Source organism: Pristiophorus japonicus, chromosome 13 (genome assembly GCF_044704955.1).
Source record: "Pristiophorus japonicus isolate sPriJap1 chromosome 13, sPriJap1.hap1, whole genome shotgun sequence".
Taxonomy (NCBI): Eukaryota; Metazoa; Chordata; class Chondrichthyes; family Pristiophoridae; genus Pristiophorus; species Pristiophorus japonicus.
The window spans coordinates 190,028,488-190,044,276 of record NC_091989.1 but is presented as its reverse complement, the minus strand read 5'-3'; the positions used below and the strand labels follow the sequence as shown (position 1 = coordinate 190,044,276).

At 48.5% G+C, this 15,789-nt stretch overlaps 1 protein-coding gene across 1 annotated transcript in view; it reads left to right on the top strand.

The window, feature by feature from the left end:
- The window catches only part of LOC139278990 (cadherin-11-like), a 231,596-nt gene that overhangs the window by 148,144 nt on the left and 67,663 nt on the right, over positions 1–15,789 (top strand). Inside the window, exon 7 of the mRNA XM_070898290.1 lies at positions 1,704–1,960. Within this exon, the coding sequence (XP_070754391.1) occupies positions 1,704–1,960 (257 nt within the window). The remainder of the gene's footprint in view (positions 1–1,703; positions 1,961–15,789) is intronic.

Sequence of the window (15,789 nt, the reverse complement as noted above, 5' to 3'; positions counted from 1 at the left end):
TATAATCTGGGTTAGAACACACTTGGAGCACCGTGCACAGTTCTGGTCTCCATATACCTGGGTTAGACCACACTTGGAGCACCGTGCACAGTTCTGGTCTCCATATACCTGGGTTAGACCACACTTGGAGCACCGTGCACAGTTCTGGTCTCCATATACCTGTGTTAGAACACACGGAACACTGTGCACAGTTCTGGTCTCCATATACCTGGGTTAGACCACACTTGGAGCACTGTGCACTGTTCTGGTCTCCATATACCTGGGTTAGAACACACGGAACACTGCACAGTTCTGGTCTCCATATACCTGGGTTAGACCACACTTGGAGCACTGTGCACTGTTCTGGTCTCCATATACCTGGGTTAGAACACACGGAGCACTGTGCACAGTTCTGGTCTCCATATACCTGGGTTAGACCACACTTGGAGCACCGTGCACAGTTCTGGTCTCCATATACCTGGGTTAGACCACACTTGGAGCACCGTGCACAGTTCTGGTCTCCATATACCTGGGTTAGACCACACTTGGAGCACTGTGCACAGTTCTGGTCTCCATATACCTGGGTTAAACCACACTTGGAGTACTGTGCACAGTTCTGGTCTCCATATACCTGGGTTAGACTACACTTGGAGCACCGTGCACAGTTCTGGTCTCCATATACCTGGGTTAGACCACACTTGGAGCACCGTGCACAGTTCTGGTCTCCATATACCTGGGTTAGACCACACTCGGAGCACTGTGCACAGTTCTGGTCTCCGTGTTACAAGAAGGATATCGGGGCACTGGAGAAGGTGCAAAAAAGATTTACAAGGATGATTCCAGAACTGAGAGGTTATCCCTGTCAGGAAAGGATGAACAGGCCGGGGCTCTTTATTCTGGGAAAGAAGGCTGAGGGGTGACCTGACAGAGGTCTTTAAGATTATGAAAGGGTTTGATGGGGTAGACGTCGAGAAGATGTTTCCACTTGTGGGGGAGACCAGAACTAGAGGCCATCAATATAAGACAGTCACTAATAAACCCAATAGGGAATTCAGGAGAAACTTCTTTACCCAGAGAGTGGTGAGAATGTGGAACTCGCTGCCACAGGGAGGGGTTGAGGTGAATAGTATAGCATTTCCCACATTACAACAGTGACTACTCCAAAAGTACTTAATTGGCTGTAAATGTCTGAGACGCCTAGTGGTGTGAAAGGCGCTATAGAAATGCAAGTCTTTCTTTCATAGATGCATTTAAGGGGAGGCTGGATAAACACATGAGGGGGAAAGGAATAGAAGGATATGGTGATGGGGTGAGATGGAGAGGGGTGGGAGGGGGCTGGTGTGGAGCATAAACCCCGGCACGGAGCGGTGGGGCGCAATGGGCTGTTCCTGTGCCGTACATTCTGTGTAATTCTATGTGAGCTGGAGTGATGTGTTTGAAAGGTCTGTAGACAATGAACGTTAAAGACAGCTTTGCCCAGATCGTACACTGATGCACGATGCAACAGGGTAGGGCTGATGACAGAAATGGTGTTGTTTTCTCTCTCTCTCTCTGGCCCGGTGTGAGCTCAGAATGAAATATTTCATCTCAAGCCAGTCCCGTCAGCGGAGCTACTAACATCCATCACGGTGATGCCCCCCACACCCTCCCCATTCATCAGCGTCTGTCTCTGCTCAGCCTGTTCCCACTGCCAACTAATCCATCTCCTGTCGCTCCCTTTGTAGCAGGGCCTGGACTTTGAAAGCAAGAAGTCGTATTGGCTGAAGGTGGAGGCGGCCAACGTACACATCGACTCGCACTTTGTCAGCAGGGGTCCGTTCAAGGACACGGCCAGCGTCAAGGTCTCCGTGGTGGATGCCGACGAGCCGCCGATATTCTCCCTGCCCGTCTACTTCATGGAGGTCAACGAAAGTGCACCGGCCGGAACAACCGTGGGGCAAGTCCAGGCTGCAGACCACGACCTAGGCCGTAGTCCCATCAGGTGCGTTTAACCATTGTGGTGCCGTGCCGCAGGTACTTCCTGCACCGCTCTCATTGGCCAGTGAAGCCCGGCAGGTAAGGTGGTGAAGGGCATACGGAATACTTGCCTTTATTAGTCGAGGCATAGACTACAAAAGTAGGGAGGTTATGCTTGAACTGTATAAAACACTGGTTAGGCCACAGCTGGAGTACTGCGTGCAGTTCTGGTCACCACATTACAGGAAGGACGTGATTGCACTGGAGAGGGTGCAGAGGAGATTTACCAGGATGTTGCCTGGACTGGAGAATTTTAGCTATGAGGACAGATTGGATGGGCTGGGGTTGTTTTCCTTGGAACAGAGGAGGCTGAGGGGAGACCTGATTGCGGTGTATAAAATTATGAGAGGCCTGGATAGAGTGGATAGGAAGGACCTGTTTCCTCTAGCAGAGGGCTCAATAAACAGAGGCATAGATTTAATGTAATTGGGGGGAGGTTTAGAGGGGATTTGAGGGAAATTTCTTCGCCCAGAGGGTGGTGGGGGTCTGGAACTCACTGCCTGAAAGGGTGGTAGAGGCAGAAACCCTCACCACATTTAAACAGTACCTGGATGTGCACCTGAAGTGCCGTAACCTGTAGGGCTACGGACAGAGAGCTGGAAAGTGGGATTAGGCTGGATAGCTCTTGGTCGGCCGGCGCGAACACGATGGGCCGGAATGACCTCCTTCAGTGTTGTAGTTTGTTATGATACTATGATCTGACGTGAGAAATCACATCCCACCCCCTAGTTATTGGAGTGAGCCTTTGGCTTAGTGCTAGGGTTTTCGCTTTAAGGTCAGAGGTTCAGGGTTCCCAGGGTCAGAGGTTCAGGGTTCCTCAGGGTCAGAGGTTCAGGGTTCCTCAGGGTCAGAAGGTGCAGGGTTCCAGCCTCAGGATCCGATGGTGCAGGGTTCCTCAGGGTCAGAGGGTGCAGGGTTCCTCAGGGTCAGAGGGTGCAGGGTTCCTCAGGGTCAGAGTGTGCAGAGTTCCTCAGGGTCAGAGGGTGCAGGGTTCCAGCCTCAGGGTCAGAGGTTAAGGGTTCCTCAGGGTCAGAGAGTGCAGGGTTCCAGCCTCAGGGTCAGAGGGTGCAGGGTTCCAGCCTCAGGGTCAGAGGGTGCAGGGTTCCAACCTCAGGGTCAGAGGGTGCAGGGTTCCAGCCCCAAGGTCAGAGGGTGCAGGGTTCCTCAAGGTCAGAGGGTGCAGGGTTCCTCAGGGTCAGAGGGTGCAGGGTTCCTCAGGGTCAGAGGGTGCAGGATTCCTCAGGGTCAGAGGGTGCAGGGTTCCAGCCTCAGGGTCAGAGGGTGCAGGGTTCCAGCCCCAAGGTCAGAGGGTGCAGGGTTCCTCAAGGTCAGAGGGTGCAGGGTTCCTCAGGGTCAGAGGGTGCAGCGTTCCTCAGGGTCAGAGGGTGCAGGGTTCCTCAGGGTCAGAGGGTGCAGGGTTCCAGCCTCAAGGTCAGAGGGTGCAGGGTTCCAACCTCAGGGTCAGAGGGTGCAGGGTTCCTCAGGGTCAGAGGGTGCAGGGTTCCAGCCTCAGGGTCAGAGGTTAAGGGTTCCTCAGGGTCAGAGAGTGCAGGGTTCCAGCCTCAGGGTCAGAGGGTGCAGGGTTCCAACCTCAGGGTCAGAGGGTGCAGGGTTCCAGCCCCAAGGTCAGAGGGTGCAGGGTTCCTCAAGGTCAGAGGGTGCAGGGTTCCTCAGGGTCAGAGGGTGCAGGGTTCCTCAGGGTCAGAGGGGGCAGGGTTCCTCAGGGTCAGAGGGTGCAGGGTTCCAGCCTCAGGGTCAGAGGGTGCAGGGTTCCAACCTCAGGGTCAGAGGGTGCAGGGTTCCAGCCCCAAGGTCAGAGGGTGCAGGGTTCCTCAAGGTCAGAGGGTGCAGGGTTCCTCAGGGTCAGAGGGTGCAGGGTTCCTCAGGGTCAGAGGGTGCAGGGTTCCAGCCTCAAGGTCAGAGGGTGCAGGGTTCCAACCTCAGCGTCAGAGGGTGCAGGGTTCCTCAGGGTCAGAGGGTGCAGGGTTCCAGCCTCAGGGTCAGAGGGTACAGGGTTCCTCAGGGTCAGAGGGTGCAGGGTTCCAGCCTCAGGGTCAGAGGGTGCAGGGTTCCTCAAGGTCAGAGGGTGCAGGATTCCAACCTCAGGGTCAGAGGGTGCAGGGTTCCTCAGGGTCAGAGGGTACAGGGTTCCTCAGGGTCAGAGGGTGCAGGGTTCCTCAGGGTCAGAGGGTACAGGGATCCTCAGGGTCAGAGGGTGCAGGGTTCCTCAGGGTCAGAGGGTGCAGGGTTCCAGCCTCAAGGTCAGAGGGTGCAGGGTTCCTCAGGGTCAGAGGGTGCAGGGTTCCAGCCTCAAGGTCAGAGGGTGCAGGGTTCCTCAGGGTCAGAGGGTGCAGGGTTCCAGCCTCAGGGTCAGAGGGTACGGGGTTCCTCAGGGTCAGAGGGTGCAGGGTTCCTCAGGGTCTGAGGTTGCAGGGTTCCTCAGTGTCAGAGGATGCAGGGTTCCAGCCTCAGGGTCAGAGGGTGCAGGGTTCCTCAAGGTCAGAGGGTACAGGGTTCCTCAGGGTCAGAGGGTGCAGGGTTCTAGCCTCAGGGTCAGAGGGTGCAGGGTTCCTCAGGGTCAGAGGGTGCAGGGTTCCTCAGGGTCAGAGGGTGCAGGGTTCCAGCCTCAGGGTCAGAGGGTGCAGGGTTCCTCAGGGTCAGAGGGTGCAGGGTTCCTCAGGGTCAGAAGGTGCAGAGTTCCAGCCTCAGGGTCAGAGGGTGCAGGGTTCCTCAGGGTCAGAGGGTGCAGGGTTCCAGCCTCAGGGTCAGAGGGTGCAGGGTTCCTCAGGGTCAGAGGGTGCAGGGTTCGAACCCCAGCACTAGACAGTCATCGTGTTTTTTGTTTTATTCGTTCCTGGGTTGTGGGCGTCATTTGAAGACACGATGATAGGTTCCACATATAGGCCGACAACCCCCAGCTCTATCTCACCGCCAGTACAATCATCCCAGTCACAAATTATATTCCCGAGCTACCCAATCCATCCCCGTCCCTGCCCACTGCCTCAGGTTGAACAAGACTCTTTGCAAACTCGCCCTTTGACCCGGAGCTAAGATTCAAACCCCGTCACCATGACCACGTGCATGACATTGCCCATAACATCCCCCGTCTCCGCCCCCCCTCAGCTCATCGCTGCTGAAACTCTCATCCTCACCTTTGTTAACTCCAGACACGACCATTCCAGGGCTCTCCTGGCTGGCCTCCCATTTTCCACCCATCAGAGACTTGAACTCATCCAAAAAACTGTTCACCCTTCACCACCTGTGCTCACTGCCCCGTGTCCTAACTCGCACCAAGTCCCGCTCATCCATCACCCCCTGTGCTCACTGCCCCGTGTCCTAACTCGCACCAAGTCCCACTCACCCATCACCCCCTGTGCTCACTGCCCCGTGTCCTAACTCACACCAAGTCCCGCTCACCCATCACCCCCTGTGCTCACTGCCCCGTGTCCTAACTCACACCAAGTCCCGCTCACCCATCACCCCCTGTGCTCACTGATGCACATTGATTGGCTCCCGGTCCGGCAACCACTTAAATTTGAAATTCTTGTCCTTGTTTTCAACTCCCTCGGTGGCCTCGCCCATGGTTTATCTCCAACCTCCTCTTGCCCCACAACCCTCCAGCTCTCTGCGCTCCTCCAATTTCGGTCCCTTGTCACTCCCCCACTCCACCATCGATGGCTGTGCCTTCAGCTGCCTGGGCCCCAAGCTCTGGAACTCCCTCCCTAAATCTCTCCACCTTGATACCGCTCTCCCCCTTTTCGACACTCCTTAAAACCTGCCTCATTGGCCAAGCTTTTGGTCACCTGCCCTAAAGTCTCCTTCTTTGTTCAGTGTCAGCACTCCCTCTCACCTTTGACTCAGATTGTTGTGGGTTCAAGTTTCACACCGGGAACTTGAATACAAACATCCAGGCTGACACCCCCAGTGCAGTGCTGAGGGAGTGGCGCACTGTCGGAGGGGCAGTACTGAGGGAGTGCCGCACTGTCGGAGAGGCCGTCTTTCGGATGAGTCGTTAAACCGAGGCACTGTCTGCTCTCTCAGGTGGATGTAAAGATCCCATGACACTATTTCGAGGAAGAGCAGGGGGAGTCATCCCCGGTGTCCTGGGGCCAATATTTATCCCTCAATTAATATCACTAAAACAGATTATCTGGTCATTATCACATTGCTGTTCATGGGAGCTTGCTGTGCGCAAATTGGCTGCCGCGTTTCCCATATTACAACAGTGACTACACTTCAGAAAGAAATTCATTGGCTGTTGGTCATGAAAGGCACTATATAAATACAAGTATTTATTTTCTTTGTCTGATACTAGTTCCTGAGAAGCACTTTGGGACGATTTATTACATTAAAGGTACTTTATTAATTCACATTGTTGTTTAATCTTTTGTAACTGGAGATAGTGATCTTAATTAGTCTGTAAGACAAATTTGATCGCTTCTTTATTGGAAATTTGCAATGGAAGATCGGTGTTCAATTGTCACTGCCGCGACTGGTAATTTCATTGTGCCAGAGGATCTATCTCTTTCCTTTCAAGGTAAGTGAATTGCAAAACTGAGATTTTACAAATGGCGTTTCAGTCTGTCAGAATTAGATTCTAGTAGGTTAGTCTCGGCACTCCAGTAATCCCAGCTGTATTTGATCTGTAAGACAACAGTAGTTTGCAAATCTAAACTCCCCGGAGGACCAGACTGCGGAGTGGCTAAGTGCAGGACACGTCTTGTCTGTCACAGGACCATGGGCACCTCCCCAGACACCCTCAGAGCTGCAGACAGGGCCAGACTCAACAACCATGCTGGGGATCTGCAGCCAGACACTGCAACTTAGATCCTTGGTCCAACTCCAAATGCTGAGTTATTTTATTTGAGGAAGGATGGGGAGAATGAATCAGAATGGTTTCAGCTGCAGCCTCATAAGTTGTCGAGCACCGCCAATTTAAATCCGACGAAGAATTTCTTTTGTCGATTTGAGAGCTCTCTGGCAGCTGTCTGGGGACTTGGAGCCAAGTGTTAGACTCCCCAGTCTGTCAGCACCAGCACCATTGGTAGTTCTCAGCTGTGTCTATTGATGGAGGAGAGATAGAGTCCCATATCTGGGAAAGGGATAACAGGGAGGTTTGTGTGTGAGTGTGTGTGTGTGTGTGAGTGAGTGTGTAAGTGTGTGTGAGAGAGAGTGTTTGTGTGGGTGGGGGTTTTAGTATATGCGTGAGTGAGTGTGTGTGTGGGGGGGGGATCTATGTGTATGAGAGTGTATGTATGGGTGTATGTATGAGTGACTATGTGTGGGTGTGTGTGTGAGACTGTGTGTGTGTGAGCGTGTGTGTGTGTAAATGTGTGAGTGAGTGACTGTGTGTGTGAGTGTGTGTGTGTGTGAGTGAGTGTGTAAGTGTGTGTGAGAGAGAGTGTTTGTGTGGGTGGGGGTTTTTGTATATGCGTGAGTGAGTGTGTGTGTGGGGGGGGATCTATGTGTATGAGAGTGTATGTATGGGTGTATGTATGAGTGACTATGTGTGGGTGTGTGTGTGAGACTGTGTGTGTGTGAGCGTGTGTGTGTGTAAATGTGTGAGTGAGTGACTGTGTGTATGAGTGTGTGTGTGTGTGTGAGTGACTGTGTGTGTAAGTGTGTGAGTGAGTGAGTATGTGAGTGAGTGTGTGTCAGGGATGCTCAGGAGGGCAGAATTAGAGGAGTGCAGACATCTCGGGGGTTGTGGGGCTGGAGGAGATTACATAGATAGGGGTTCCTTAGGGGAAACATTGGTAACATAAGAACATAAGAATTAGGAGCAGGAGTCGACCATCCTGCCCCTCGAGCCTGCTCCGCCATTCAATGAGATCATGGCTGATGTTCGACCTCAACTCCACCTTCCTGCACTATCCCCATATCCCTTGATTCCCTTACAGTCATGCAATCATAGGATGGTCACAGCACGGCAGAAGGCCATTCAGCCCGTTGAGCCCGTGCCCACTCTCAGCCTGTCCTACTCCCCCGCCCTTTCCCCGGAGACCTACAAATGTTTTCCTTCAGGTACTTATCCAACTCTCTTCTGAAAGATAAGATTGAGTCTGCCTCCACCACCCTCTCAGGCAGCGCATTCCAGATCCTAACCACTCGCTGCGTAAAAACATTTTTCTTATGTCTCCTTTGGTTCTTCTGCCAATCGCCTTAAACCTGTGTCCTCTGGTTCTCGACCCTTCCACCAATGGCAACAGTCTCTCTCGATCTACTCTGTCCAGACCCCTCATGACTTTGAACACCTCGATCAAATCTCCTCTCAACCTTCTCTGCTCCAAGGAGAACAACCCCAGCTTCTCCCGTCTATCCACGTCACTGAAGTCCCTCATCCCTGGAACCATTCTCGTAAATCATTCCTGCACCCTCTCTAAAGCCTTCACATCCTTCCTAAAGTGCGGTGCCCGGAATTGGACACAATACTCCAGTTGAGACCGAACCAGTGTTTTATAAAGGTTCATCATAATTACTTGCTTTTGCACTCTATGCCTCGGTTTATGAAGCCCAGGCCCATAAACGTTTTTAATTGCTTTCTCAACCTGCCCTGCCACCGTCAACAATTTGTACACATATACCCCCAGGTCTCTCTGTTCATGCCCCCCCTTTAGGATTGTACCCGTTTGTTTATATTGTCTCTCCTCGTTCTTTCGACCAAAATGTAACACTTCACGCTTTTCTGCGATAAATTCCATCTGCTCCGTGCCCGCCCATCCCACCAGCCTGTCAATGTCTTCCTGAAGTCTATCCTTCTCCTCCTCACTGTTGACTATACTTCCAAGTTTTGTGTCATCTACAAATTTTGAAATTGTGTCCTGTATGTCTAAGTCATTAATATATCAGGAAAAGCAGTGGTCCCAGTCCCGACCCCTGGGGAACACCACTGTATACCTTCCTCCAGTCGATAACAACCATTCACCACTACTCTCTGTTTCCTGTCACTGAGCCAATTCCGTATCCATGCTGCCACTGTCCCTTTTATTCCACGGGCTTCAACTTTGCTGCCACTTTATCAAATGCATTTCTGAAATCCATGAACACCACTTCAACCGCATTGCCCTCATTAACCCTCAGTTACTGTGATATATTCACAGAGCACAGCACACACAGCTTCCTAACATGGCAGGCAGCTCTCTCGGAAGTCTCCGGAAAGCTGCCTGGTTCTGTTTATTATTAACCCTGCACTTGCAGTACACAATACGTCCACATCCACAGTGTGGAGCTACAAACATTACAGGCTTACAGACATTACACTTCTCCCTCCTCAATGAAGAAGCCATCATAACAAACATCATACATAACTTTCATGTTTATACATAACACATGATATAAACTTATTTTTTTTCCATATTTACAAATTTAACTTTACCACTTGTTTTCTGTTTCAAAGAGGATACCTTCGCTCTCAAACAGAACCTTCCAAACATGGTGTCGATTTCACACTCATTCGAGGCTCATCCTGAGGAACGTTTTCCTCCACGGAATTCCCTTGATTTTCATTTGAACTCACTCTAACTTCAGGCTCTTTGTTTTCCTGACTCGGACTCAGACTTTCATTCTGATTCTCTCCTGGATTTGTTTCCAGTACATTGGATTGAGGATTTGCTACTGGTGTATCAAAACTATCTGATGAGTCAGAAATAATTGAATCATTCCCACCTTCAACTCCTTCCATGTCTGTAGGTAAAATATGATCAATATGGACAAACCAAACCTGTCCATGATCAAACATCGTTACCAAATATGTGCGAGGACCACATATCTTCACCACTCTTCCTGGTAACCACTTTATCCATTTATGGTGATGGTTCTTCACTCTCACCTTCTGGTTTAATTTCACACTTCTCTCTTTTACTCTACCTCTATCATGATTCTCTTTCTGTCTTAATTGTGTCTCTTCTACGGACTGTGCCAAATTTGGCTTTAACAACGAGAATCTGGTTCGTGGCTGTCGTTTGAGAAACAACTCTGCTGGTGTTCGACCAGTAGTTGTATGAGGAGTATTTCGAAATGTAATCAAAAAATTAGCCAATTTGTGATCCAATGACAACTGTCGTTTCCTTGGATTTCGATCTAACATTTGTTTTATGAGGGCACGTTTTACAATTTGTACAGTGCGCTCTGCTGCACCATTCGAAGCAGGATGGTATGGTGGAACCTTGGTATGTTTCACACCATTTTTGCTCGTGAATTGTGCAAATTCTTCTGAACGAAATTGTGGTCCATTATTCAAAACAATTTCTTCAGGGAGGCCAAATGAAGAAAATAATTTTTGTAAAATGTCCAATGTTTTACTTGTTATTTTCACATTGGAAACACCTCAACCCATTTGGAATGGCTATCAATCACAATGAACAATTGTTGTCCTTCTAACTCAGCAAAATCAATATGTAGCCTTTGCCACATCCTGGGAGGCTATTTCCCTGGCTGTAATGGTACTGGTGGTGGTTGCTTGCTTACCGATTGACATGTCGTACACTGACTGATGATGTACTCTATATCGTTATCAAGACCTGGCCACCAAAAGTAACTGTGTGCAAAACTCTTGGTCAAGCACATTCCCAGGTGCTGGTCAGGAAGGTCTCCTAATAATTTGGACCTGAATTTATTTGGTATAACCGCTCTTGCACCCCACATGATACAATCTTTATCGACTGATAATTCATTCCTACGAATGAAGAATGGATGTGTATCTTTGTCTGTTACCTGGTTTGGCCATCCATTTGCAATATACTCATACACCTTTGACATCACTTGGTCACGTTTGGTTGCTGTACCAATCTCTTCAGCTGTGACTGGCAGTTCATCAATGTATGAAAAATAAAACACTTCTTCCCTATCGGGTGTAATTTGTGATGGGGAAGGCAATCTAGACATTGCATCAGCATTACTGTGATCAGCTGATCGTCTGTATTCAATATCATATGTATATGCTGACAAAATCAAAGCCCATCTCTGCATTCGGGCTGCAGCTAATGTTGGAACTGGGGACTTTGGATGGAGGATTGCTGTTAGGGACTTATGGTCCGTAACGATGACCATATATGTATTTGTGAAACTTCTTGACCTCAAATATTAATGCCAAAGCTTCCCTTTCAATTTGTGCATAATTACTCTCACTGGCACTGAGAGTGCGTGAAGCAAAAGCAATTGGTCTCTCCTCCCCACTACTTAATACATCAGAGATTACTGCCCCAACTCCAATAGGAGAGGCATCACATGCTAGCTTAATCTCCTTAGATATGCCATAGTGAACTAACATGGTGCTCTCTACCAATTTGCTTTACACTCCTTGAATGCTGTATCGCATTCTTTTGACCACTTCCAATGGACCTGTTTTATCAAAAGTTCATTCACTGGATGTAATACTGTAGCCAAATTTGGCAGGAACTTCCCATAATAGTTCAAAAGACCCTAGAATGAACGAAGTTCAGTGACTTTCCTGGGAGTGGATGCATTTCTGATTGCATCCAATTTTTCCATGGTCGGATGTAAGCCATCTTTGTCGACTCTGTACCCTAAGTACTCCTCTGAGTTTTTAAATAACTCACATTTACGAGCAGATACTCGTACTCTGTGCTTCTCTAGCCGTTTGAGGTCTTCATTTAATATGTTATTATGAATTTGCCTATTTGGTGCTGAAATTAATATGTCATCCAAATAACATACTACCCCTTCAATACCTTGCAAAATCTGGTTCATCACCCCTTGGAATATGGCAGGGGCGGAAGACACTCGAAACAATAGCCTATTAAATTGATAAAGGCCGAGATGAGTATTTATAGTCAAACATGACTTGGACTCCTCATCTAGTTCAATCTGTAAGTAGGCATTCATAAGATCCAATTTTGAGAAGATCTGACCACCTGTCAGTGTTGTGAACAAATCTATATTCGGCAATGTATTGGGGACATTACCCTCTAGAACTTGGTTTACGGTTACTTTATAATCACCACAGAATCTTACCTTACCATCGGACTTAGGGACAACAACAATGGGTGTAGCCCATTTACATTGCTCTATCTTACAAATAATGTTCTCTGTCTCTAGTCTTTTGAGTTCTTGCTCAACTTTCTCCTTGAGTGCATATGGTACAGAACGTGCTTGTAGTAAACCGATCTAACGTCCTTCTGTACCCTGACACTCGCCTTGAAGCCGTGGATCGGACTGCCCGTTTCACAGAACACCTTTGGATACTTCTTGATAACCTCATCCGTTGATGAAAATCTCGCTTCCACACAGAAAATCTTACTCTAATCCAGCTTCAGTGAGCTCAACCAATTTATTCCTAGTAAGGCAGACTTGTCTCCTTTCACTACTATTAGAGGCAAGTTCTGAAATTGATCTTTATATTTCACCAGTACGGTGATACGGCCTACTACAGGAATTTTCTCTCCCGAGTAGCCTCGCAGCTCTATCTTGGATTTCTCCAGTTGGAAATCATGCAATTTTCAAGGTACAGTGACTCCGGTACTACACTCACGGATGCTCCCGTGTCAATTTCCATTGGTATCTTGAATCCCGTAACATCTATGTGGATTTTGATGTTTTCTGAATCGCTGTCCGTTAACCTCATGCTCCTGATGTCATGTAACTCTTAACATCTCCTCGTCCTGTTGTTGTTCTTCCAAGCTATGTAGTCTCTTTGGATTTCTACTCACAGCTTTGAACACTGGACTCATAGCTTTGAAAGCTGATTTACCCTTCAGTCGGCATGCCTTCGCAAGATGCCCAGTCTTTCTGCAGAAGAAACATTCTGCCTTCACGTATGGACAACTTTGAGCAATGTGTTGTCCCAGGCACCTATAGCACGACTTCGATGCTCTGGTAGAATTTCCAGTTTCTCAGACTTTCGGCCATGTCCGTCTTTTACTTTGAACCTGCAGGTGATTTACCTCGGTTGACTGACAACCGTAATCATTATTTAATTCTTGGGAATATTGTTCAGCCATGCCCATCGACCTCGCTGTCTGACAAGCAATCTCAAAAGTCAAGTCATCCGTCGTCAATAACTTCCTTCTGATCGCATCATTTTTCACCCCACAAACAAAACGATCCCATAATGCTTGGTTTTGAAAGTTTCCAAAATTTCAGTGCATCAATAGTTTCTTTAATGCTACGATGCAATCACTGATAATTTCATCAGCCTTTTGATTCTGAATCCTGAAACGATAGCTTTCAGCAATTTCTAACGGTTTGGGGTTATAGTGCTGCTCCAGCTTCGTTAAAATCTCTTTAAGCGTTGTGTCCTTTGGCTCGTCAGGCACAAGCAGATTTACAAGGGTTTCGTATAATGCCGGACCTGCCTCCGATAAGAAGATCGCTTTCTTACGTTCCAACACAGCCCGGTTCTGGACTGCATTGTCTGTAACTTTGATTATGTTATCTGCAGTGAAATACGTTTCTAGCCGATCCACGTACGCTTTAAAACTTTCCCGGCCGTGTCCATATTCACCCAAATATCCCAATACACCTGCCATTTTAATCTCTAGCTGTTCACACCATGTGCTGTATTTTACCTCAGATTTTTGTAGCTTTTTTCCAAAGACAGAAACTTCCAAAGTCTCTCTTTTGGCTGGCTGAATCCTTCACCAACATAAATGAAGCTTTAAATCATCCGAAAAATACCATCTTAGTCGCCAAATGTGACATATTCACAGAGCACAGCACACACAGCTTCCTAACATGGCAGACAGCTCTCTCGGAAGTCTCCGGAAATCTGCCTCGTTTTGTTTATTATTAACCCTGCACTTGCAGTACACAATACGTCCACATCCACAGTGTGGAGCTTCAAACATTACAAACTTACAGACATTACAGTTACCTCATCAAAAAATTCAATCAAGTTGGTTAAACATGATTTACTTTTGATAAATCTGTGCTGGCTTTCCTTAATTAATCCATACTTGTCCAACTGACTGTTAACTTTGTCTCTGATTATTGTTCCTGAAACCTTCCCCACGACCAATGTTAAACTGATTGGCCTGTAGCTGCTGGGTTCATCTTTACATCCTTTTTTGAACAAGGGTGTAACATTTGCAATTCTCCAGTCCTCTGGCACCATCCCTGTATTTATTGAGGATTGGAAGATTGTGGCCAGTACCTCCGTGATTTCCGCCCACGATTCCCTCAGCTTCGAGGTTGTATCTTAATGTCCCAATCCTCCTCAGAAACGGGTTGGTGCCAGAGGACTGGAACTACAATTTTGAATGCCATCTTTGATTCCAATTTACCCTTTCTCATCCCACTGAAATTTGCCTTCCTCCAATTAAGTATTCCGCTCAAGTCCAAGGAGTTCTATGTGTGTATGTATATTGAGATGTATATATGTGTGTGTCGCTCTACAATCTCTCGCCGCTCCTTCGCCCCGACCCCTCGCCCGACCCTCACCCTGACCACGCTCACCCTCACCCCTTGCCCCGACCTCACCGTTCCTTCACCCCAACCTCACCCTGACCTTGCGACTCCTTCGCCCCGACCCCTCGCCCGACCCCTCACCCTGACCACGCTCCGACCCCTCGCCTCGAACTTGCCCCGACCTCACCGTTCCTTCACCCCAACCTCACCCTGACCTTGCGACTCCTTCGCCCCGACCCCTCGCCCTGACCCCACTCCAACCTTGCCCCGACCTCACTGTACCTGCCCACGCTCCAATCAGCGACCTGGACCTTGGTGACGTCCAATCCAGTCACGGTCTTCACAACCATTGGCCTCCTGAGCCGGATTGCCACCCAAGATACCGCTAAGATTCCTAAAATTATCGCCGGCGAAAAATTCCACCCAAAAGAAATTGGGCCTTACACCCTGATTCTCCGTGAAAAAATTGAATTTTAGGCCGATTGGCAGGTTCTTAAAAAAATGGGCAATAACAACTAAAATGATGATGATGTGTGTGTATGCGTTTAAATATGGAGGTGTGTGTGTATGTAGGGGAGGGGTTCTGTGTTTTTGTGTGTGTGTGTGTGTGTCAGAGGGGATCTGTGTGTGTGTATATGGGTGTGTGTGGGTGGGGGGGTTTTGTGTATGTGTGAATGTATGTGAGGGGGATCGATGTGTGTGAGAGTGTGTATGTATGGGTGTATGTATGAGTGAGTGTCTGTGGGGTGGTGTCTCTGTGTGTGTGTTTGTGTGTGTGTGTGTGTATGAGTGGGTGTGTGTTTGGGTGAGTGTCTGTGGGAGGTATATATGTGTGTGTGTGTGGGGCAGTGTCTGTGGGTCTGTATATGGGGGTGTGTGTGTGTGGGAGGTATAGATGTGTGTGGGAGGTATATATATATGTGTGTGTGTGTGTGGAAGGTATATATGTGTATGTGTGTATGTGGGAGGTATATATGTGTGTGGTTTGTGTGTCGGAGGTATATGTGTGTGTGTGTGTGGGAGATATATATGTGTGTGTGTGCAATAAAGGTGCAGCAGTTATCATGGGCGACTTTAATCTACATATTGATTGGGCTAACCAAACTGGTAGCAATGCGGTGGAGGAGGATTTCCTGGAGTGTATTAGTGATGGTTTTCTAGACCAATATGTCGAGGACCCAACGAGAGAGCTGGCCATCCTAGACTGGGTGATGTGTAATGAGAATGGACTAATTAGCAATCTTGTTGTGCAAGGCCCCTTGGGGAAGAGTGACCATAACATGGTAGAATTCTTTATGAAGATGGAGAGTGACACAGTTAATTCAGAGACGAGGGTCCTGAAATTAAGGAAAGGTAACTTTGAAGGCATGAGACGTGAATTGGCTAGAATAGACTGGCAAATGATACTTAAAGAGTTGATGGTGGATAGGC